At 35.7% G+C, this 26,116-nt stretch overlaps 1 protein-coding gene across 1 annotated transcript; it reads left to right on the top strand.

Annotated features, from left to right (window-relative positions):
• Positions 1-69: 69 nt before the first annotated feature.
• On the top strand, positions 70-26,010 carry LOC132544138 (ubiquitin thioesterase OTUB1-like). The gene is made up of 8 exons (XM_060207708.1): positions 70-140; positions 3,104-3,156; positions 7,819-7,917; positions 10,643-10,761; positions 15,419-15,503; positions 18,372-18,475; positions 20,408-20,498; positions 21,254-26,010. The coding sequence occupies exons 2-8, from the start codon at positions 3,127-3,129 to the stop codon at positions 21,449-21,451; spliced, it is 726 nt and encodes a 241-aa protein (XP_060063691.1). The 5' UTR covers positions 70-140; positions 3,104-3,126; the 3' UTR covers positions 21,452-26,010.
• Positions 26,011-26,116: the final 106 nt, after the last annotated feature.

Genomic DNA, 26,116 nt, shown 5'->3' with positions numbered 1-26,116 from the left:
TTCCGGACCGTTTTCAGTGGCTAATCTCGCACGGTTTAACTGAGGACTCCAGGTAGAACCAAGGTTGGAAAGAAAACAAATGCAGTTGGAACTTTGTAGAATTTAACAATAATCCTCTGAGTCTACATATATTAACATAGGTACAAAGAAAGTATAGATTCCAACATTGGTGTATATGATAGATAACTGCCGAGTCTAACACCATTTATTTATATTATGGCATTATATCGTGACAAAACACATTTCAGGTAAAATAATTATATATCAGTATTTATCTTCATACTTCCAGCATGGACTGCATCCCTAAGTCTGTGTTTCAAGTCGATAATTTGATAAGAACTAACACATTATCCCTGCTACATTCGTCTTGCATAATAAATTATTGAAATAATGTAATAGTATGCAATTTATTGTGTTTTATTAAAATCATAAAAATATGCTTGATCATATTCATATAGTTTGAAAAAAATGACGATTCTTGCATTACCTTTGATAATTAATTCAGTAATACTTCCATGTTATAACTCTGTAATAACTGTCCCAGGGCCTTAATGTTATAACTCTGTAATAACTGTCCCAGGGCCTTAATGTTATAACTCTGTAATAACTGTCCCAGGGCCTTAATGTTATAACTCTGTAATAACTGTCCCAGGGCCTTAATGTTGTAACTCTGTAATAACTGTCCCAGGACCTTAATGTTATAACTCTGTAATAACTGTCCCAGGGCTTTAATGTTATAACTCTGTAATAACTGTCCCAGGGCCTTAACATATTTGTATTTTTTCAGCTTTCTTTTTGTTGCAATTTGAAATAAATATTTGAATGTTAAAGTTGTATCATAATATTACAATGATATTGCAATTTTATCAATAATTTCTCGTTTCATGTATGAAAGAAAAAATGTTAATATTGTGCATTACCTTCACTTTATTAATCACAAACATTTAATTGTTTGCACCATTATCCTACCCTTAGTAATCAGCTTAATTGTTTATGAATACATTTACGAGGCTTAATTGGCCCTGTCATAGTAATATTTTAACCGTGCTGTTACAACCGAATAAATGAAAGTGGCCCTGTATTCACATGGGCTGAAGAGGAGTTACAGTGTCTGTACAGGCGCAGTACAATAGGTCAATTAATTTTGAAGAATGGACATAGAAATGAATGTACATTAAAGCATATTGTTACAGTGCCTAAGAAGTTTGAAGTTGGATCTGTTGAAAAGTAATTTCGAGCAGACGCTGTTTTGATAATTGAATAAAGGACCATATCTTTGAATTACAGTTGCAAAAATGTGGTCATCGAACTTGGTGACAAGGACAATATCTTCAGGGGAAGCGTACAAATTACATAGTAACACACGTGCAAATAAAGTTTAACATCATCAACTTCCGCATGTAGGACAAAAAATGTACACATATATGCATATCATTTAATGGTTAAGAGATTAAGCAGCCTCTTCATCAACATGGCAGTGATTGCCAATTGTTATCCTAGAACAAAAAGACATTAACCAAAAGCAAAACCTTTGTTTTGTTGTACATCTATATATTGTGCTTCATCTGTTTTCGGCTGCAGTGAACCATCTGCCTTGCGTTAACTTTTAACATTGCAAACTTCTCAAGTTTCACCAGTTGGATTGAGCTCAAACTTGCATGAAATGATCCTGAGATGGTCCTGACCAAGTGTTGTTATTTTTCGGTAATGTCTGAAATCCAAGATGGCCGCCATATTGAAAAATATATTTTAAACTTCTTTGCTAGTTCCACTAGTGCCATTGAGCTAAGATTGGTGGCATGTTAAGAAAAGTTAGCCAACAAAGTGTTGTTATTTTTTTACCTTGTCAAAACTTCAATACAGCAGCCAGGGAGGCCATTTTGTAACGTGATTGTGCAATCATGGTTTTCCTGTGCAACACCTATTTCAGACTTCTCAAAAACTACTGTCATCATGAAAAAGAGCTACTTAGTAAGACTTCATACAAAGTAGAAAAAATAACGCTTCTCCCCGCTGAAAGTTTTTGTAGTCAGATGACTGTTAGGGCCCACGGGCTTCTTGTTATAATGTACTATGATAAGGAGACATGTAAGTATTTTAAGAATACTTACATGTAACTATTCTGTTTTGTTTTGTTTTTTTTTTTATTTTCTGATATACATAATAGTTAACATTGGGCTTTGTATAGGCTTTGTAGTAATGATACAATATCTATAAGTCTGCTTATATACGAGACCAGAAGGTTACACTGTACACACACCTATCTGTGCCCAGGTGTGTCAAGGTGTTCACCCAGGTATATTTTTGACATGAAAGGGATGTCAGCACCTCCTGAAATTGACATGTGTCTTCCAATTAACATGTTGGGCAGATATTGGAGAGTTCACCGATTGTTTCATTACTTATTGTTCATCTCGGCTGTGTTAGGTTTCATGAGTTTCCCATATTTTGTTTTTAAGAATTTTGCATAAACATCAATAATTTTTTCTAGTTTTATAATACCTCTACACAACAAAGTGCACGGTCAATGCTGAAATAAGACTGATTATAAGACTATTATATTATGTGATATTCCCACTGTTTTTACACCAGTCACTATGTCAGATTTGTGGCGCAGATTCCCAAAAGCAACTTTGAGAAAGCTGAAGTGTGAACAGATAATGAAATTCACCTTTAGCCGAATGCACTCCGTTACAACCACATCAATAGACAAAAATTAATTCAGGGTACTACCCAGGTGATATCTATGTCAGTGTACAGATACCTTCAAAATATTGTCTACCGTTAAAGGCAAAGCTATTTGATCATTGGTATGTTGGGTGCATAAGGAAGTGAGATTTCAGGGCTCTCGATCTGCCAGATTTGGGACCGATATTCGGCCCCATTCCCAATGCAAAATGGTATCTTTTTTTCCTAATTTAGACCCCAAGTTTTCCCAATTCTAAGGAAAATGCTGCTATTTTTCCCAATTCGAAGGGCCCCGGGCCCCAGTCCCAGAATGGGGAGTGAGAGCCCTGGATTTATTAGGTGTCTTGTTTTGAGTAAATTGATAAAGTCTTATATAGAAGGATTAATTGCAGATTTATATTTCCATTCATTACAGCCAAAAATTATGATGAAGCAACCATGGAGCAGCAAAGGAAAATTGAAAAAGAGGTAAATATATAAAATCATTCATTCGTAAAAGATAGAAATTTCCTGAACAGTTTGTGATATACACGCTTCTGAAGGGGAGAATGTTTGCAAGAGGACTGGGAAAACATTTGTACCTCTTGTACAGGCTGTGACATACATGCTTCTGAAGGGGGAGAATGTTTGCAAGAGGACTGGGAAAACATTTGTACCTCTTGTACAGGCTGTGACATACACGCTTCTGAAGGGGAGAATGTTTGCAAGAGGACTGGGAAAACATTTGTTCCTCTTGTACAGGCTGTGACATACACGCTTCTGAAGGGGAGAATGTTTGCAAGAGGACTGGGAAAACATTTGTTCCTCTTGTACAGTTTGTGATATACACACTTCTGAAGGGGAGAATGTTTGCAAGAGGACTGGGAAAACATTTGTTCCTCTTGTACAGGCTGTGATATACATGCTTCTGAAGGGGAGAATGTTTGCAAGAGGACTGGGAAAACATTTGTTCCTCTTGTACAGGCTGTGACATACATGCTTCTGAAGGGGAGAATGTTTGCAAGAGGACTGGGAAAACATTTGTTCCTCTTGTACAGGCTGTGACATACATGCTTCTGAAGGGGAGAATGTTTGCAAGAGGACTGGGAAAACATTTGTTCCTCTTGTACAGGCTGTGACATACATGCTTCTGAAGGGGAGAATGTTTGCAAGAGGACTGGGAAAACATTTGTTCCTCTTGTACAGGCTGTGACATACATGCTTCTGAAGGGGAGAATGTTTGCAAGAGGACTGGGAAAACATTTGTTCCTCTTGTACAGGCTGTGATATACATGCTTCTGAAGGGGAGAATGTTTGCAAGAGGACTGGGAAAACATTTGTTCCTCTTGTACAGGCTGTGATATACATGCTTCTGAAGGGGAGAATGTTTGCAAGAGGACTGGGAAAACATTTGTTCCTCTTGTACAGGCTGTGATATACATGCTTCTGAAGGGGAGAATGTTTGCAAGAGGACTGGGAAAACATTTGTTCCTCTTGTACAGGCTGTGATATACATGCTTCTGAAGGGGAGAATGTTTGCAAGAGGACTGGGAAAACATTTGTTCCTCTTGTACAGGCTGTGATATACATGCTTCTGAAGGGGAGAATGTTTGCAAGAGGACTGGGGAAACATTTGTTCCTCTTGTACAGGCTGTGATATACATGCTTCTGAAGGGGAGAATGTTTGCAAGAGGACTGGGAAAACATTTGTTCCTCTTGTACAGTTTGTGATATACACACTTCTGAAGGGGAGAATGTTTGCAAGAGGACTGGGAAAACATTTGTTCCTCTTGTACAGGCTGTGATATACATGCTTCTGAAGGGGAGAATGTTTGCAAGAGGACTGGGAAAACATTTGTTCCTCTTGTACAGGCTGTGATATACATGCTTCTGAAGGGGAGAATGTTTGCAAGAGGACTGGGAAAACATTTGTTCCTCTTGTACAGGCTGTGATATACATGCTTCTGAAGGGGAGAATGTTTGCAAGAGGACTGGGAAAACATTTGTTCCTCTTGTACAGGCTTTGATTGGCTTTATGTGTGGATTCAGAATAGATTGTATACTCAAGGCATAAAGAAACGCAGGGTAAACTTTGAAGATGATTCTGGGCAAGATGTCGAAGTATAATGTTTAATGTTTTAAAGTAAGAATGAAGATCAATCCATACAGAACAAACTGCAAAATCAACAATTTGTATCTGGTAAGTGATTTAGGAGTAATTGAAGGGAATTGAAAAAGAACTCTGTGATCTGAAATCAAAAACGGGATTGATTATGAGAGCTGGCTAGTCAATACAGAGTATATCCCCAATTCACTCTCTCCACAGCTCTGATTCTCCTAGGCATGGAGTTTATGAGTGAGTTTATCCTCCTCATTGGGATGTTGTCCCATTCTTCCAACAGGGCCAGATTACAGGGCGAGGCTGGCGCCGTCTAAGCTGTCTATCCAGCTTGTCCTAGAAATGCTCAACAGGGGATAGGTTGGGGCTGTATAACCGCCAGTCCAGATGGTGGATTTTGTCGTTGAGAAAGTCACGACAGATCCTAGCTACATGGGGGCGAGCATTATCCTGTCAAAATGAGAGGTTGTTTTGCTGCAATAAAGGGACAACATGGGGTCGGAGGATCTCATCTCTATACCTAGTGACAGTTACATTACCCACTATTACACCCAGTGGTGATTTCACTCCATGTGAGATTTCTCCCCACAACGTAACCGATACACCCCCAAACCTATCTGTCCCTACTACGCAGCAGTTGCCTAAACGTTGATAAAAGTCTGCCTGAAACAGTGTGAACTGGGACTCATCAATAAACAAGACCCACATCCACTGCCTCAATGGGAATATTCTGGGGGCATGTGCCACCACCCAAGCCATATGACGCTGGCAATGAGCAGCAGTAAGGGGTAGGCCTACAAACATGCCCGTAGATCAACTTCCCGCAATTGTTTCCTTACAGTTTTTGCATGGATAGGACAGTTATTTGTACCTGTGGTATGAAAGGCAGATTCAGTGGCAGTAACATGACGATTGCGTAAACGTGTGAGCCAAACAAACCTCTTGATGTTGTGACGTCATGTGCAGATGCCCAGACCAAGTCTGCCAGCATCTGTGCAAGTTTCCCTTGCACGCCTAACAAGACATTCTATAGTGCAAATATGAGACACTGAAGTGTCTGGCAACCTGTTTTTGCCTTTGACCTTGCATAATCGTCGCAATGGCCTGCTATTCTTCCTTAATTCTTGAATGGATTTCATTCAGATTTTGTCTGTAACACCAGTAGCAGTTGGCAAATAATTATTTTATCTGTCATTGTCCCCCGAGCCCTGTGCATAAACTTTCCATTCAAATGATTTCTTCTCAATAACCAAAAGACCCAGAGTGTTGATATTGGGCCTATAGCATGATGGGATGAAGGGCCTCCAAGTTTGTTAATATGAATGACCTTGACTTGCTTTCAAGGTCAAAGGGGTCATACATGTCAAAATCTTTGAACAACTTCTTCTCAATAACCAAAAGGCCCAGGGTGCTGATATTAGGCCAGTAGCATCCTATGGTCAAGGGCTACCACGTTTGTTGATAATAATGACTTTTACCTGCTTTCATGGTCACAGATGACAAATATGTTAAATCTTTAAACAACTTCCTCTCAATAACCAAAAGGCTGAGGGTGCTGATATTGGGCCTGTAACATGCTATGATGAAGGGCTACCAAGTTTGGTTATATCAATGACCTTAACATGCTTTCAAGGTCGTAGCAGTCAAATATGTTAAAATATAATGGCCAAGTGAGCTAATGCCGTGGTGCGGCATCCAGTGTCAACATTTTTCTTTAAACAATTTCTTCTCAATAACCATTGGAATAAATGTTTTGATATTTGGCTGGGATGTTTCTAGGATGAAACCCGACACAGTTTGAGAAAATAAATGACGTTGGCTTATATTCTAGGTCACATAGATCCAATTTGTTAAAACACTTAAAACAACTTCTTCTCATGAACTAAGAGGCCTAGAGGCATGATATTTTGCTGGCATGTTCTTCCTAGGATGCAGTCCATCAAAGTTTGCAAAAAGAAATGACCTTGACATATAATCAAGTTCACATTTTTAAAAACCTTTTCAATGACTTCTTCTTATGAGCTAAAAGGCCTAGAGACATGATATTTGGCTGGTATGTACCTAGGATGAAGCCCAACACAGTTTGTGAAAATAAATGACATTGACTTATATTCTAGGTCACATGGGTCAAATTTGTTAAAGCAATTAGATGTCTTCTCCTCATGAACTAAGAATCCTAGAAGTATGATATTTGGCTGGTATGTTCCTAGGATGCAGCCCGATATAAATATTCAGATAGCATAGAAATGTAAATGTTTTTACCATGATACCCCTTTATAATTCTTCTTCTGTAGCAGTGGCAGGATTCTTTCTCAATTTAGTCTGACTTATGAATGGTTTGACGGGAAGTGGGAGAGAGTCTTGACAAGATTATCTTATAAGGATATCTGAATTGAAACAGTGTTGTTCTTTGACAATACACAATAGGTTGTGTCAGCTGCCACGATCATAGTGTAAGAACAAGATGTGAAATAAATCACACTAAATAAATGCTAATTAAGTGACATGTATGTGGACTTGTGATATGTTCGAACAAATCAAATTGTTAGTGAAACAAGATTAGAAAGGAACCAAACTATCACTAGACAGAAAATTATTGTTTTTATTGAAAATATCATGTGTTCAAACTATACTCACCTATTCAAACTGACTGGAGATTTATTGTATGTTGTATGTTGTGTGCTTGGATGTTCAGGTTTCCTTTTCCTTTATCAGCCAATCAAATCCGGGTGAGTGATATAGGCCATTTTGGGCATCTTGCTTTAAAAATTTCAGGGGAAATAGCAGAAAAAATTATTTTAAAACACAAATGCCAAAGAAAGTACATCTATTGTGTTTGTTGAATGAAATGGTGTTCGTAACAAACCCCTTCATCAAGAGGTAGACAAATGTTGATAGAAATTCACTTAAACATGGAAGTTCCAGAAAAGATGCTTGTAAAGTTGGTGGCCATTGTAATCTGAACAAAGTCTGATGATGATTTATGCCATTATGTGATTAATTTGTTTTTTTTCCTCCTTTTTCTTCTTGAGGTTGCTGAGAACCAAGCCCTTGTGAGCTTAATGATTGATTTCGATGCTGTCAGTGCTGATTATTCAAAAGAGGACGAGACCTACTTAGGAAAAATCCAGGTATGGATATTTAAAGCTTTGTAAAAATGACCAACATTTTAGTGTTACATTTCCTTGTACTATTGATCATCACACTCATGATGTAAGAATTACCCTAGGGTATGGCCTCATTCCTAGGGACTGACATTCTTGGTAATATCTTTGAAACATTTGAGATTCCTGCAATACAACCATTTATAGGAATACTGGGCACTAAGAGAAAAACACATCTATGATATAAAGAACTGGCCCTTTGGTGTGGCCCTACCCCTCTGGACTTAATTTCTGAGTCACAATTTTGACTTCGTTGATATACAGATCCAATTACCACATAAACTCTTATTGGGCATCAACAGAAAAAAAGACTGTCATGATATAAGGATTTACCCATTGGTCTTTCCCCATCAAAGTGACAGGTTTAATTTGGAATATTTGAAAAAAAAACCCAATCTATAGGCATGTGTACCATTGCTGAGCTTTAAGATGCAGGTGAGTGATACAGGCCCAATGGGCCTCTTATTTACTATGAAACTGGTGAATACCAAACTATTTACCATACCAAAACTGTTTCCAGTACACAGGCATTTTTTTCTATTTTTTTCAAAAAAAATTTTTGTTTCTGTATCATGTCCAATATTAGGATACTTCAAAGGAAAAAATATCACTTCTTCGACACATCTGCATACTAAATACACTAATATGTAAATAAACTGTTGACTTATAAATAACCTCTTTTATTTATGCAGGGCGTGTCTAATATAAAATATGGCCCTGCAGTAATATACGAGTATCACTGTAAGATTTCACATAAATATATCATAAAAGACATAAATTATGAAGATTAAGATATAGCAAACATACAATACATACAAAATATTTTAAAGTTTCACATTTTCATTTATATTTAATGATATATATAATGATCCATATGATTCTGATTAAAATACCATAATATTTGACAGATAAAGTATGTGCAAATCTAACATTTTGAGAACAAAATCCTTTAGGTATTTATGTTTGAAAGCAGCAACACTACCAGCGTTTCTAATATTTTCATTTATACCGTTTAGTTAAAGTGAACATGAATACACAAATTTACATTTAAAACGATTAGTTCTAGCTGAATGAATATATAATTTGTTGGAAACAGAAGACCTCAAATTCCTTAATCTGACACCTCTGATATAAGTAAACATATTACATAAAACGGTTGGGGAGCATCTCCATGTTATATTTTGTTACTTTCCTAAAATCAAAATATTCTTCAATTGGGAGTCACATGAAGCATTTGAAAAACAATATAGAAGGATTAAGAATATCTGTGACACTTAATAATTTTCCTGTTGCCCTCCGCTTTAGTTTGGAAATTTTCTGGATATAAGACTTATTACTTGCTTCACTTCAAACATCTGAACATTAAATAAAATGTGGGAAAACTATCCTTTGATAAACTTTATTAAGAAAATCATTTGTCATATATGATCTTAGTCATCTCAGAACACCTAACTAATGTAAGATTTTCCTGGAAATGTAATTGGTGTTTTTTTCCAAGACAGACAGTTTATAACCTGCTAAAACACCAAGAGAAGTTAAGCACATTTTACAGTTCCAATGGGCAAGTTGTCTATAGTTATGTTCAACTCATGATATTTTTATAATTTCGAGTAGATCCAGTCAACATGCACTGCATTTTGCTGAGATTGAGACTAAGTTTATTTTCTCTCATCTACTGGATTGTACATTTTAAGTCCTCTGGCATTTTCTCTTCTAATGAATCAACTTATTCATCCCTGTCACTCTGTGAAGTGTTATCAGCATACATAACTACTGAGGAATGTTTTAAACATTTAAGATAATCATTTCTACTAAAATTAACAATAGAGGCCCAAGGCTTTGTGGAACACTTATACTGATAGGTAACAAATCAGATGTTAAGCCACTATAACTTACGTCAGAACTAAAAAAAAGAACGAAAGTGAAAGAGGGGACACAGCATAAGCTTAGAGTTTGTGTGAAAGAGCAGTGATTAAATGTCGGTGTCAAATAAATGCCTTACATAAATCAATACAACAAGATAATGGGGCACTTAACAGGCTAAGACAATACACACAGAGTTTTATCTCCATGGTAAAATAGGTATTGCTGAGATCAGACGTGACCATGGCATATTGTCATCTTTAAAAATCTTTTTCTCAGGTCACATAAGACAAAGCAGGTACTTATTTTAGGCAAGTAAGTACCTTGTATGGAGTGCCATGAAGATTCCTCAAGTAAATAGTCTAGACCTATTTGCAAGGTCATAGAGGTGAAATATGTTAAAAGACATGACCTTAAGTTTCAGACGACTTAGGATCCTGAATTTTTTTCTTGTGTTTAAGCAAAAATAAACTTATTATTATGCCTGATTAAAGACATCAATTGCCAATAACATTCATCCTTATGCTATCTTAAATTAAAGGTACAAAAAAAAGAAAATAACACTGCAATTGAGAATGCATCACTTTTTAATGAATATTAAACACATAGCCAATTGCGTAATCAGTTCACAACGTTTTAAGACCTATCTAATTTCAACCAATAATTGATTATGGATTTTAACTAAATTCCCATCATTGTCATATATGCATTGGATATAAAATATTAAAATAACATTTCATACAAGTAATACATTGAACCAATAACAATCAAGTCTTTTGTTTACATGATTCATGCACTTCAGTGAATGTAGCTTATGATATATTTACAGGATTTGAAAAGCAGGTATAAATGTGTAAGAAAGACAAGAGGTGATGGCAACTGTTTCTACCGAGCATTTGGGTTTGCCTACTTAGAACAATTGCTGACCAATCAAGTGGATTTTTCCAGGTTTGTAGATTTTTGGCTTTGTGGCTCATTACTCAAAAGATTTGCATTATCAGATCATCTGAGCAAAGCTTTCTCCAATGTCAACTGTCCTCTGTTAACATTTTAAGTGCACCTGGCCAGTAGCATGCTGGGATGATAGGAATCCAAGTTTGTCCAAATAAATGGCCTTGACCCACTTTCAATTTCACATGTATCAAATATGTCAAAATCTTTAAACGACTTCTTCACAATAACCAAACAAACCTCAGGGTCATGATATTAGGCCAGTAGCATGCTGGGATGGTAGGACTCCAAGTTTGTATAAATGAATTACCTTGACCTGATTTCAAGGTCAAAGGTGTCAAATGTGTTGAAATCTTTAAAAACGTCTTCTCAACAGGGCCCAGTGTGCTGATATTGGGCCTGTTGTATGCTAGCATGAAAGGCTACCAACTTTGTTGACCATATTGTTGACCTTGACCTCCTTTTAAGCTCACTTGAGACAAAGTCTCATTTGAAAATCAAACAGAACGATAATGTTCAACTACTTTTACCAGATATGTATATCGTATATTAAGAAGAAAAAATGTGATGGGTATTCCAACTTTTATACATGGAAACATATATGATATACAGTATTTAAATGTATACGTTTCTATTATATATAATACATGTACTATTTCATACCGCAATCAAATATCTATACGTTCTCACTGTCATTGACGTTCTTATAGATCTTGGTGGTTTTACCTTACAACCTAAACTCAATGTCAGTCATTTCATGGATGTATAACAGTACATAAAATTAAACTAAGAATGAAATATGCCAGAGTCGATAATGAATTAAACTTCATCAAACAGGATTTCAAATGAAGACAAATAAACCAAGATACAGAAAGTCAACATGCATTGCAAACGAGAAATAAAGGACCACCCAACCAGTACTGATATAATAATATGCAAACTGTTATAGAATGTAGGTGCATTTTTGTTCTAATTTGATGCTTTTTTTACCAGATGTAAAACTAAAACCTATGTTCCATCTTATTTCATCTTTTTTTTTTTATTGTTATAACTAAGACTTCATAGGATTAATTATTAAAACCTTGTACAACAAAGTATCTAATGTCTGTAGAAGAATTGTACCAAATTTGTAGGCTGTATGGATACGTATTTATAAACAATGACGGTTAAAACTCATCAATGTGTTTAGTTTTATTGACAAACATAAAAACTTATTGCATTATAGTGCCATAATGTCCAGATATAAAACGCTATGAAATTATTTATCTATATACACTGTCGTGATATTTATCCTCGCGAGATGACTTTGAACACAATTCTCACGAAATGTATTTCTATGGATTATTATCTATAAGTTATATCTCAGGTATTTAACATATGGTAAGTAATCTGATCACAGTCTGTCACTAATAATCTATATAACGGGGTTTTCTCTGCTTTCGGCCTTTCAGCGAGTAAGCCCTTGTCCCTATTTACGGTAGATGAAGGGAAGTAACCCAAGTATATCAATTCATTAGCCAAGTTAGCACAGGTAAATCAGGGCAGCATCACCGAGACCCCTGATACTGGTCCATGGCAAATCGATCATTGCATATTTTGGTGATTAAGTCACATAACACAAGTCCTCATGATCCATAGTGACACTGTTTTCAAGGCATCGGATAGGGATTTATCACCCCAATCTGTCACCCAAACCAATTTTTTGTCTGGGAAGTAAAATGAAAATGCCTGAATTCCTATGATGAGTACTGTAAATACCAGGTGAGCACTGTAGGCCCATGGGCCAGTTTGATGAGATGCACTTATTGACTTTGGCTGAAATTTCAAAGATGTTCTACTGTTTCTGGATGGTAGATTTTATATAGAAAAATTCAAATTTTGAGTGTAATTTCTTTTAGTTCAGACTTTGCATAAAATAGCAGTTAACGTATACACAATTTATGTTTACATTATGTGTACAATTTAGTTAATTCATATTACGTTCTTCAACAAAATCATTTCTATAACATGTTACAAGAAGCATTGTGACTCAGGTAACCGTTAACGCCTTTGGGCTTCTCAATTTTACATGTAAAAATCAAAGAATCTGTGAGGCTGCTGTCATTGATTGTCAGGATAATCAGGCATCAAAACTGACACAAAAGGGTTTGACAATGTATTTATGAACAACAATAATAAATAAGAAAATTACTGTTTATATTAATTCACACTATCCAGGTCAATACCATGCAAAATCAGGACGAAATGGTTGAAAACGTGAAAGTAACTAACAAGACAAAAGATTGGCAAGGACAGGTGCCAGTTTGGGACCTTGAAAAATATGTGGATTATAATTTTGTTATCTTTTGAAACACTAATATTTCAATTGTTAAGAAACTTTTATTTTCCTTCACGTCGTTAAGAGCCGATTGAGCTAATGGCGTACTGTGGTATCCGGCCCGGTGTCCATCTGTCTTGTTTTAATGGTCCCAGAAGGGATCCATCCATCCATTTGTCTGTCAATCATAATTTTGTCCAGAGCATAACACAAAATCTATAAGAGGTATCAACCTAAAACTCCACAGGTAGATAGACCTAAATAAGGAGAAGTACAGTGCACAACAACAATCACTCTTTTTTGCATAATTTAGAAGTTATTGCAGTTTGTTATTTTTCAAACTTACATTTTGTCTGGAGCATTACACTTAAACTGTTTGAGGCATTAAAATGAAACTTCCTTGGTAGATAGTTCTCAATGAGTAGGGCAGGCCACAAGAGAATCATAACTCTCCTATTGCCCTCTGTTATTTGTCCCAATGGGGGAGCATAACCAGTCTCTGTTGGTCCTTGTTTCCTAAAAATCATTACTAGTCATAAATGACTAATAGAATTTTGACCAAATTTGATGTGAAGCATCCTTTGGGGAAGTGAAACAAATTTTGTAATAAATGATTGGTCTCAGCCCCCAGGGGCCTTGGGGCGATGCCCGAAAGGGAAATTTTAAGATTGGTATTGCCCAGATTTGGCCGGAAGCGTTCTAAGATGAAGGAGAATCAGTTTTGTATATACAACGGGTCGTGGTTTTCTGTAGCAGGAGGGGCAGTGCCCATCAGGGAGAATAGAGCGAATTCTTCAAAATCCTACTCCTCCTGTGAGAATGATTGGATTTTGCCCAAATTTGATATGAAGAATTGACAGCATAAGGGGATCTCAGTGCCTTCTTGGACGGGAAGGGCAGGGCCTAATGAGGGACATAGAACAAATTCTTTAAAATCCTACTCCTCCTGTTGAAGGAAAATGCTATGTAAATGAGTCTCCGTCCCCAGGGATGCAAGGGGCAGGGACCAATAGGGGAAATAGCACAAATTCTCTAAAATCCTACAAGTCCTGTATTTGATTTGAAGTGTTGTTGGGTAAAGGCAAATTAATTTTGTATATAAACTTTGAGACTCGACAGCCATGGGCTGAAGGGGCAAAGCGCATTAGAGGGAAAACAGTACAAATCCTTTAAAATCCTTTTTCTGTATTAATCCAATTTTAGTAGAAGATGCTAGCCATTAATGAAGACAACATACACATTGGTTTGGGTGAACTTCAGACCATAATTTATTACACATTACAAAATAAACAATAATAATAACAATTAGCAATATCATTATTTATTGTAGTTTAAACTTAGACTATGGTCTTCCTACTAAACTACTTCTGCTTTCTAAATTATATGAAAAAAAAAAATATATATATATATACATATTGATAGTAATGATAAGAATTAAAACCCAGATATAAACAATTGGGAGAAGGGTTGGGTGAGAAAAAAAGAAAATAGGGCAAAATATGTGCCTGCTGCTGCACTAATGATTCTGTAATTGGAAACGTGCCCCATGGACAGGGCCTTCAGTAGTGAGATATGACCACAGATCAAAGGGGCTTTACAACTATGTAGGGAAGGGCAAAACCTAAACAAATCTGGTACTAAGATCATAAAGTTAACACTTTAATGGGGAGACTGTAATTAAACAGGTGTGTTACTGTCCCTGTGCTAAAAGGGGGGCATTACAATTTTACATTATAAATATACAAGTGCCTACCATCACAGTATTAATAACATATTAAAATACTCAATATTCTCAAGAATTGAAGGATTCTGTCTGAATTTGTTATGAAACATGAGTGGTTTTTCAGACCCACTAGGGACAGAGGGTTGGGGTACAATGGGAAAACAGATATGTTGTGTGTTCGTGTCCATGAATATTAAGAAGTCCTTTTCCTGTTGTTTTGATGAAGCAATTTCAGCCAAGTAAAGTCAGCAATACAAGCCCCATGAGCCTCTTGTTTTATTTCAGTTGTTAAAGGATGAAAAGTTGCAAAGTTAGTACCCATGAATCACCTTTAATCACTTTAAGGTCATAAGGGTCAAATTTTTCCAAATCGTTCAACAAACTTCTGATGAAAAAGCAAATGCCTTAATTTGGCTGACTGAAGAGATAGCAGTTTGTAACCTGTGGCATACTAAAAAGAGGACATACTAACCATCTGATGAATATAAAAGTTGCAAGAAATTTTTTCTCAAGTGGAGAACAGGTGAGGAATCAAATCCTTTTGTTCATTAAGATATTTTGTAAATGTATTTGGTACATAAATTCATCATGATATACTGTAAATATTCTTCCAGGTTTAAGGAGGTAGCTTCGAGGAGTAAAGAGGAGCTGGTAGACCTCGGGTTCCCACGCTTTACAATAGAGGACTTCCATGATACTGTAAGTACAGTTTGAGAATTACACTTACTGAGTAACATTGCATGTAGCTTTAATTTCTCACTGAACAGAAATAGCTTTACACACAGATGCAGAAGAGAGAGGAGGTGTCTGAAAAAGGGGAATTTGTATAAATGAAGTGTATTTGTAACCCTAGTCAGGAGCAGAGTTGTGACCAAAATATATATAAACGACCAAGTGAATTGTCAAATTCTCTAAGCAATCTGCCTCTTTATCAAGACCCAAAATAAGACAAAATACTACATGAATTACAACTCATACATAGAAAATAAAACAAGTACAAAGTTGAGTGAAATCAATAAAGACAATATAACTAACTGAGACTAGAGCCAACGCCATGCTTTTTAGAACAGGCGTATAATGTTCCTGATACCCGTCACTTGGATACCTACGCCGGTATGCAGGGCGAGTGAAGAATCAGGAGCAATCAAAGACAAATATCGATCACAACAAGCTCAGGGTAAGGTGTTTGTATGTCCTGATGAAGACCACCAAGTTCGGGCGAAACCGGTTGACAAACCAATAAATTTAGAGACATGAACATTATGATGAAGTCTTTCTTTATCTATATACACATGATTTACTTTACAATGCTACTCATCCTGAATGCCAGTGCCTATTTTGATGCAGTTTTTTAACCAACCTTTGTCTAAATATTATGTAAGATAACTGTAGCCATAAGCACTCGTCAGCTATATCATTTATCTTTCAAAGAAATTAATATTCAAGATGATTAATATTACCCTTGGAATAAATTATTGAACTTATAGCTGAAATACTGTTTAAATGGCATTGATGAAACTGAATTTACAGAAAAAATACAATATTGCCACCACACGAATTATCACCATCTACATTAAGAATTGAATCAACAATTTTAGAATCAAACGTTCTTGTAAAACTGACAATACCATTATCAGTATTAGCAACCGCTGCCATTATCGTATTCTGAAACGCTGCTTTAGGCACTTTGTCATTGAAGCCCTGAATAGGAATGTCATTGTCTTTTTCACTTAGAAGTCTGGCAAGGAGCAATTCATCTCCATCAAATGTTAATTTTTTTGAAAAGTCTGCTTTCCCAAAACACTTCACAATAACTGTTGTAGTTATTGCCTGTCTGTATTTCACCTTTAGGTTAGTGGCTTGATATGTTATTTGCAGTTTACTGGTGGTATTGGTCTGGAGAGAGCCAATTTATGTTTTCAACATTTGGATGTGCTGCTTATTAGGTCACATGAGACAAAGTCTCATGGTGACCTATTGCGATCACCTTCTTCCAGCGTTGTGCGTCTTAGGGCTGTAAACAACTTAACATTTTCGATATATGCCAATTTCAATGAAATTTTGTAATAACTACTTCACACACAGGGCCTACAAGTAAAATTGTCTATTTATCAAACCCATATTAATGATACATTATGAATGGAAGTCTTTCCAAAATGGTGGATTTATATACACATGATTTACTTTACAAATTTGTTTAATATATCTCTCAAATTTCATACTAGTTTTCCCTTTGGTCTCTCCTTGTGGCTGTTTGAATGCCAAATTACTTTCAGTAGCCATATTTTGACTATCATTGCTATTTCTGCAAAGAATGTTCAAATGTCTTAAAACCAAGAGCAAAAACAGAGAAGAGAAAAGATCCAACTTTAAAAGAGCAAATCAAGATCACACAATGGGGGTTAAACTGTAATTTTCATAGAAAAATTGCATTTATGAGCTAAACATTGGTTATTTCTCACTGGAAATAACTTAGTAAGTATTATTAGTATAGGATGACGGTTTTGATCTAATGACACTGGCTTACTATATGAAGTGTTGTAATTTCTGTTTCATGACACTTAATGACTACCCTTTAAACTTTATATGTAATATTGCTTATCTCCGGTGGCTGCTAGGCCTCATGTTCATCTAGTCCTAAAAAATTTGTCAGTTTAGTGAAATCATTTGGCGGTCAAAAATTTTAATCCATTTTGTAAAAAATGTTTGACATCATTCAGGTTTCATGTTTGCACTATAGACAACAGGTAACAGTTTTTGCAGACCAGTTCTCTTAAACCGTTCAAGGTAATTACTCAGAACTTAGTACAGCTATCAAGCCAGTGCTGTAGTAGAAGTTCTTCATTTCAGTACTTTTTGTGTTTCGAACTATTGAAAATAACAAATAGCAATTTTAACTAGTTGTTTATAGAACATAAACCATTGAATTTGTGATTGCTGACAAACCATACTAAAGAAAGATGATCTGCATCACAATATCTGTAACAGTGGTGGTGAAATTTGTTTTGTAATATTTACATATATCTATGATTGTGTGTCTTTCTGTTAAACAGGGAATAATGTCACACCTTGCATTATCTTGTCATTGCGGTGAGGATTTGTTTCCTTTAAGTGTAATGACTGAGCAAAACATAAAGCATAGAAACCCAAAGTTTACATTGTAAATATAAGGATTAAAATGTCCTTTTGGTAGTTTGATCAAAAGATAGATTTCAGTATAGTATCGATGTTTCTTCTGCAGTCCATTCCAAATATTGATGCCATACTAATTTTTTTCCTTTGATAAAACCTTTAGAAAGATACCATAATTCTTAAGCTATTGGGCATTTGACAGTGAATGAAAAACATGTCATGAATTTGTTGTAAATGTGTTTAATTGGTTAATTATTTGACTTTTCTTGTCCTTCATTTTGTCTTTGTTGTAAATTTACAAGGTGACAAGGTGTGCAAAGAAAATAAACACAATAACCTATGGCATTGGAAAAAAAATCATCTCCATTTCTTGTAAACCAATGTAAATATACATTGTATGGGCATTATACAGAATCAAGACAATTTTTGTTGTAGTTCATGGATGTAGTGGAAAAAGTTGGCACACCATGTACAAAGGAGGAACTTCATGAAACATTCAATGACCAGGGAACGTCTGACTACCTGGTGGTGTATCTCAGGTAAACTTGTAATCATTAGCTGTGTTATAAAGGCAAAAGTTTTACCTTGTTAATAAAATGGTGGTATATGTACAGGTGTGATATTTTAATTCACCATTGACTGATAAAATTGCCCTTTATCAGTGACCCATTGGTCCCTTTGTACATCAAGCCTAAAACATCTTTACTAAATAAAATGAACTTCAAGTAAAATTCAAGATTTTTGTGATACCTCAGCATCTGGTGCCTGTCCGTATTCTGTCAACTGTCAAAAACAAAATGGCCGACAGACAGCCATCTTAGATTTTGACTATAAAAGTTTGTTATCGCTATTTCTTGAGAACTGCAGAATACATCTTTCTCAGATTTCATGTGTATGTTTCCCTTGATCCCTCATTGTGCCTGTTTGATTTTGGTACTGATCAGAAAAAACAGAAAGGCTCACAAGCAACAATCTTGGGTTTTTTTCTTGGAAAGTTTGTTATCAATCAATTTCATGTATAGGTTCCTCTTGGTCCCTAGTTCTGCCTGTTTTAATTTGGGATGGATCAGAACATAATGGCCGACAGGCAGCCATCTTGTATTACGCTTAGTCAAGATTGTTATACCTATTTCTTTAGAAGTGCTGAATGGGTAACTCTCAAATTACATACGTATGTTCCTTTTGGTCTCTCCTATTTGTCTGTTTGATTTGATCAGAAGAAACAAAATGGCTTCCAGACAGCCATTTTGGGTTTGGCAGGTAAACATTTTCATCACAATTTCTGCGAAGGAATGATCAAATGTCTTATCATAAAGAGCAAAAACAGAGAAAGGGGAAAGATCCAACTTTCAAAGAGCAAATAAAGATCAAACAATGGTGGGTGCCAAGATCCTCTTGAATCTCTTGTTATTTTCTCATTACACTACAGTTCAGATAGAGGCATAACATCTCTACACTCCATCACCCTGTACCTTTTTCTCCACTGTAACTCAACATTACCAGCACAGATCAACATATCTTTATCTATGGGTCGGATCGTAATTTCCATTGATGGAATTTTTCTCTCATCAACCCAAACCCACAATTGTGAGAGACATGTATTTATTGACTCCACATGGATCCTAGTCTGACAATACCCTCAACTTTGTATTAAACACAGCATGATCTCCTCTCCATGAAAGGGATAAGGTTGGGCTGAGTATTTAGTTATGGTACATGTAGTGTCAAACACCTGGAGGTAGGTCATTTCCCAAGGATGGCAGCAGTGCACAGATGTTAAAGAGCCAGACCCATTCATCGACGGAATATTATTTTATATAAAAAAAGAAAATTCATGATTTTCTATTTTTCTCTGGTAGCAAAAGTTCTGACTAACCCTGTAATACCGCAATTTTAAAGTAAATCGCTACCAATGTAACGTAATAAATAGTTTTAAAAAAGAATTTGAAACGACTCAGTGCTAATTCATAATTATGCGGGAAGTCCTGCCCTCTGACGCATGCACAAAGAACTGTAAATAAATCTGCCGTCTTCCAACATGGCAGAAAGCGTACGAGGGAAGCGGGGATGAGATGTACATATTGATTTTGACTAACCCAACTATACACTAACAATACAAAATTAACACTTGCTTTATGTGTACAATATCGTTAAAGTTATATTTCTTTGTAACAAAATCATTTCTATGACATGTTACACGATGAATTGTGACTCAAGTGACCATCTTGTTATCTATTTCTATATACTGATAGTGAAAAAAAAATCTGAAATCTTATTTTAAGGAACTGGACATGAACAATTATGAAATAGTTGACAGGTAAATGTTACAAGTCTATTTTAAGGAATTGAACATCAACACTATGAAATAGTTGACAGGTAAATGTTACAATCTATTTTAAGGAATTGAACATAAACAACTATGAAATAGTTGACAGGTAAATGTTACAAGTCTATTTTTCTCTTTGCTGTAGATTACTGGTGTCCGGATATCTCCAAAAAGAGGCAGAGTTTTTTCAAAACTTCATTGAAGGGGAAAGATCCGTCAGAGAATTTTGTAATCAGGTATTTATTAATTGATGCAAAGAAAAAGACAATTTTTGTGTCTTCCATCATAGTTGTAAATTGTTGCAGTAGGAAATTAGATTCAAATGCAATTTGATTGGCATCTGTCTGTCAGGAAGATTTTAATGTATCTTTTTATAAAGCAAGGCACAGCATTGGTCATCAATAGGTCAATCTTGCAGGATGATAGCTTAAAACTACCTCTTCAGAATAAACAAATATCCCATGATGCTAATGCTGATAATGGGCATGTTGCACCAAACTTGTTCAAATGAATCACTTGACCTAATTTTAAGGTTACAAAGGTCAAATGTGTTCAAATCTTCAAACAGCTCCTCAAGGCTGTTGATATACATTGGTTCTGTGAAATATTCAAATGATTGACCTTGACCCACTTTCAAGGGTACAGTGGTCAAATGTGTTGAATACTTGGTCATGCTATATATGTAGTAGCATGTTTGAGGCATAGGGTTTCAAGTTAGCAGAAATTGACTTTCTAAATCGACAAAGTTTCTGAAGACCAAGTAAATGATTCTGGTCCATGGGCCCTTTACAGTTAAAGTACTCTGAAAGTAATCTTGATTATTTAAATCCTTTAATAGCTGTTTCTACTACTGTTAAGGCCCTTTTGTTTACAGTAAACAACTGTTTAGTCTAATATATGACATGCATAAATACCTTACATTTATATTATTGATTAACCAGTAGACTATTTTAGATAGATTAAACTATAGAAAATGATTTTTCCATCACAGGAAGTTGAACCTATGGGGAAAGAGAGTGATCACCTTCAAGTGATGGCCTTGACCTCTGCATTAGGAGTAGCAGTGCGAGTGGTTTATATGGACCGAGGAGACAGCAGTCGCTGTAATCATCATGACTTTCCAGAGGACTCTGTGCCCTCTGTGTATCTTCTTTATCGACCTGGACATTATGATATTTTGTATTCCTGACGGCAGAGATTCACTTCATTCTCATCCATAGCATATTAGTCCCAAAGGCAAAATAGGACTTAAAGAAATTGCTTTTCTTATATGGATCATTACCTTTGTAACACTTTATAAGCTGGGCAACAATGTCCTTGATTCACATGACATATCATTAAGCTGCAACAGATACTTTCATTGATGGAAATAAGATGTCAATTTTGATAACATCTTTTGATTAATTAACAAGTTACCAAAAAGTTTGACACAACAATTTATTTTTTGTAAATGTGTTGATGCAAAAATTGGTGAACATGATATTCACAGCTGAGTTTTTGAGACATCATTCCATCAAAAGCTCTTTTTTGAAGTGAAGTAGTAATCACAAAGGTAATTTCTGATCTAGATTAATTACCTATGTATCAACATTTATATTGTAAATCAATACAAACATTCTTTCTAATGAAAGATGGCAATAATTTAACTGTATTCGCAATGATTTTCACTTCAATTCAGACACATTTTCAAGTGAGCTTATGCCATACTGAGGCATCTGTCAATCATCAATCAACAACTGCTCAAACACTGCTAGTAAGTCATGAACGACAGAGCATATTTTGACCTGAAGGGCAGATGGAGAAATGAGGCCACTGTCCTATAGGAATAGTCAGATTTTGCCCATATTTGGTCTGAAGAAGAATCAAATTGGTAGAAACAGTGAATCTCTGCCTCGTGGAAACAGAGGGGTGATACCACATAGGAGAAATAGAGTAATTTCTTTAAAATCCTGCTTCGCCTGTAGGAATGATTGGAGCTGGTCTGAAGAATTTGTGGGTGAAATGAATAAATTTAAATGTTGGTGAAAAATTTGTATAAATGGTGGGTCTCAGCACTCTGGAGCAGGAGGGGTCAAAGGATCAAGATGACCTAATCAGGCTTCGCCATTGACCTTCATTCACAGGATTACAGGGGTCAAATATGCTAAACTAGAACAACAGACAGTTCAAGGTCACCATACCTTTCAAGGTCACAAGGGTCAAATATGTAAAAATGCTTAAGCAACTTCTTTTCAATAACCAAGAGGCCAAGGGTCTTGATATTGGGCCTGTAGCTTGCTTTTTCAACAAGCAATATGTGCAGAGTAATGGCGATTGTGTAGTACAGTATTGTAAACAATATGATTTCAAGTTTGCCAAAAATGTCATGATGAACACACAATGTCTTAGATGTAAGATGAACAGTAGTTTAGTAATTCATTTTAAGTCTTTTTGGCCTCTTTCATATATAGATCTTTATAGTGAGATGATCATTAAGGCCCGTGGGCCTCTAGTTGGATATTTAGAATTCCTTTTCCTTTGGTTTTTATTTCAGCCAAGCAATGCCAGATGAGCAATACAGGCCCTATGGTCCTCTTGACCTCTTGTTTCTGATAGGAATGACAGAGTGTGATCCCCAAATGGTCTGAAGCATTCTTAGGTGAACAAGACTTGTATAAATGCTTTTGCTGACCCTGTTCAGGCAGAGAAATTGGAGATAATAGAAAGATATGCAAACAATTAAAATTCTTTTTCTTTTGGAGAAAAAATGAAAATATAAGCCTAACAAAACCATGTTCACCATGTAATACAAGACCTATGGGCCTATTGTTTTCAAGTTTGCCACATTAGAATGGGTTAGTATAGAATTTGCACCTGTCGAATATCAATTGAGACCTGGGTATGAAATTCTGGCCATGCAGTATTGTTGCAGTGAAAATCTATGTCGCTTTGTCAACAAGTTGTTATTTGCCATTAAACTGATTGGAGTATGGCTATAGGCAGTGTTATGTTATGAATATCCACTGTAACAAATTCAGAAACTTCGTAATCAGAGTCAATGCTGCCAGATTCATGGATTCATTTGGCGAGTTACACATATACATGAACCTTCTATTAGGGAAGCAGTAATGTTTTTTCTAGGATTTTGACAGTATTAGTTTGCCATCAATATTTCTAATACTTGGATTAATCTCAAATTTCATTTGTAGGTTCTCATTTGTCCTTAGTTGTGAATTGTCTAATTCTGGAACTGTAATAGATTGTTATCGGAATTTTTGATGGACTTGATGGATAGATATTGCATTTCAAATGCTGTGACCCCTTGGACTCTATTTGTGCATATTCCCATTTTGGGACCAATTCAAGAAACAAAGTGGCCAACAAATATTAAATTTCAAATGCTGTGGCCCCTTTGACCCTAGTTGAACGTTTTCCCATTTTGGGACCAATTTAATAAACCAAATGGCCGATAGGCGGCAATCTTGGATATCAGTAGTATCTGTTTGTTATCACTCTTTCAAGAGGAGTACTTGATAGATAATTTTCAAATTGCACATGAAGGTTCCCATTGGCCCCATTTTGTGCAATGTCCAATTTTTAGGATTGATTCGCTTTACAAAATGGCAGACAGGCTGCCATCTGGAATTTTGACAGGATATTTCCATTAATAACGGTTTATTTCAGTAGAAATACTTGAAGGATCTTTCTCCAATTTCATATTAATATTCCTCTTGGTCTCTTGTTATGCTTTATAAATTTCGGGACTGACCAGGAGAACAAAATAACCAACAGGCAACCATCTTGGATTTGACAGTAATAGGTTATTTTTATAGTTTCTTGAGAAGAATTTTCAATTTTCATGTAGTTCCGAACAAAAGCTGGAAAGAAAAGTGAAGGAGAAAGGGGGAAAGAAGGAGAACAAAGGAAGATGTAGCCATAATGAGTGCCAGGATCCCTCTTGAATATTTTATTTATAGGAAAAGGACCTACTGCAGGATAGCTGATAAAGTGATTCTTTGTGAAATGTTTTATATAACATGTCAAAAATAAAAATGGAACATTTTATTTTTGGTGCAATTACAGCTCCGTCTTTTACTAATTCGGACTGATTGAAATGTCCGGTAGTATCTACAGGAGAATAACATGTCTAAATTGTGGTTTGATTTTTTATTGTTTACATAATACATTGTACATGAAAAATAGTGACAGACAGGGGTACCAAGTCATCCCTCATTGCATTCTACAGGGGCAATGCACGTGGCGATGACCTCTCCATGAATAAGTTGGCAACAATTGGAGACATCACACTGCCAACGGCTTAGCCAAACAGTTGATGATAGATGTCAAATTATGTTATTGTAAGCACAAATTCCAGTAAAGCCATAACTTGCTATGCTCTATGCAGCTCAGAATGATACCAAGTGCATTGTCAGTGGGTGTGTTGGTGAAAAGAGGCACTACATCATGTTTAACTCCTGATTGTTTTGGACTTATACTTCATGCAAGGTCTTTTTGAGTTTTTAGATCACCTAGCCCGAATGGCCAAGGGAGCTTTAAGGATACTGTGGCGTCTGCCATCCGTCGACTGTCAACTTTTTTTTTTTTTACAAAATGCTACTAGTCATGAACAACTCAGGCAAATTTTTACCAATTTGATCAGAAGCAGCCTTATGGGAATGGGAACATAACTGCTTTAAATGAAGTGTACCAGCCCCCAAGGACCTAAGGGATGAAACCAAAAAGGGGAAATTTGCATTTCTTAAAATCCTAATCCTCCTGCAGGAATGACTGGATTTTGCCCAGATTTGGTCAGAAACACCTTGGGTAAAGAAAAATCAATTTTGTATAAACGGTGGATCTCGGCCGGCTGGGGTTGGACAAAATACGGGAATTGAGTAAAATCATGTAAAATCAAAATCCTCCAATAGAATAAGTGGATTTTGTCCTTAATTGGTCAGAATCATGTGTTGGTGAAGAGGAATCAATTTCGTCTTCAATGGGTCTCGTCAGCTTTCCAAAAAACTTGAATTTGTTATTTAAGAAAAATCATGTTTTCCCTGGTTAAACTTCCATAACTTTTTATATTTGTAATATTAAGCTTTATATTTGAATTCAAAACGTGCAGCAGTCTTTGATGAACAGGATTTGACCAATTTAATGATTTATTATAGGATTTTGAACAAGTTTTTGGTTAAGATAAGCACCCAGACTCGCACCCATGACAGGGATCATAAAAATAAGTCGTAGTGCAGGCCATAGGTAACTTTTGGATTTTTCAAATGCATTCTTGAGAGCTTACTGGGGTTTTATAAATAAGACACAATAAAGATTAAATTGTGATTAAAATGATATTGTACTTTCTTTATGAATTCAATGTGCATCTTACTGTTGAGATGCAAAACATTATTAAGTAACTGTGCAAAATCATGGGTATCCTGTTTTTATCCTAGTAATTCAAAAGTTATCTTTATTACAAATCTGAACTTGTTTCTGAAATAGAGGTATCATATATTATCTTTAAAATCTCTGATTATCATACTGTAGACATTTAGGCTTGGCCTTCATTGGTAAATGGAGTGACTTTCATTGAAAATATTTCACATATTACTTATTAAAGAAATCACTTTTAAAAACATTGCATTTATTGACCAAATAAAGAATGTGCTGGTGGATAAGGGGTTGGATACAGTGTGCTTGACTCCAAAACATTTCTGACAAACAGAAAAGCAAAGAATTATAAGATGAAGCTTAGTAGCTTTTAACACAAGACTATGAATTCAATGTTTCTTAAAACAATTAGTTTTATGGATATCCATAATTAAATCAATTTAAAATATGATTTTAATTAGTTGCATCCAAATCCTTTTTATTAGAA

The sequence above is a fragment of the Ylistrum balloti genome, unplaced genomic scaffold, assembly GCF_031769215.1.
Source record: "Ylistrum balloti isolate Yb309-2 unplaced genomic scaffold, AGI_CSIRO_Ybal_v1 Utg369782, whole genome shotgun sequence".
Lineage (NCBI taxonomy): Eukaryota > Metazoa > Mollusca > Bivalvia > Pectinida > Pectinidae > Ylistrum > Ylistrum balloti.
Note: the sequence above shows the minus strand (reverse complement) of the source record. Positions and strands in the feature narration are given on the sequence as shown.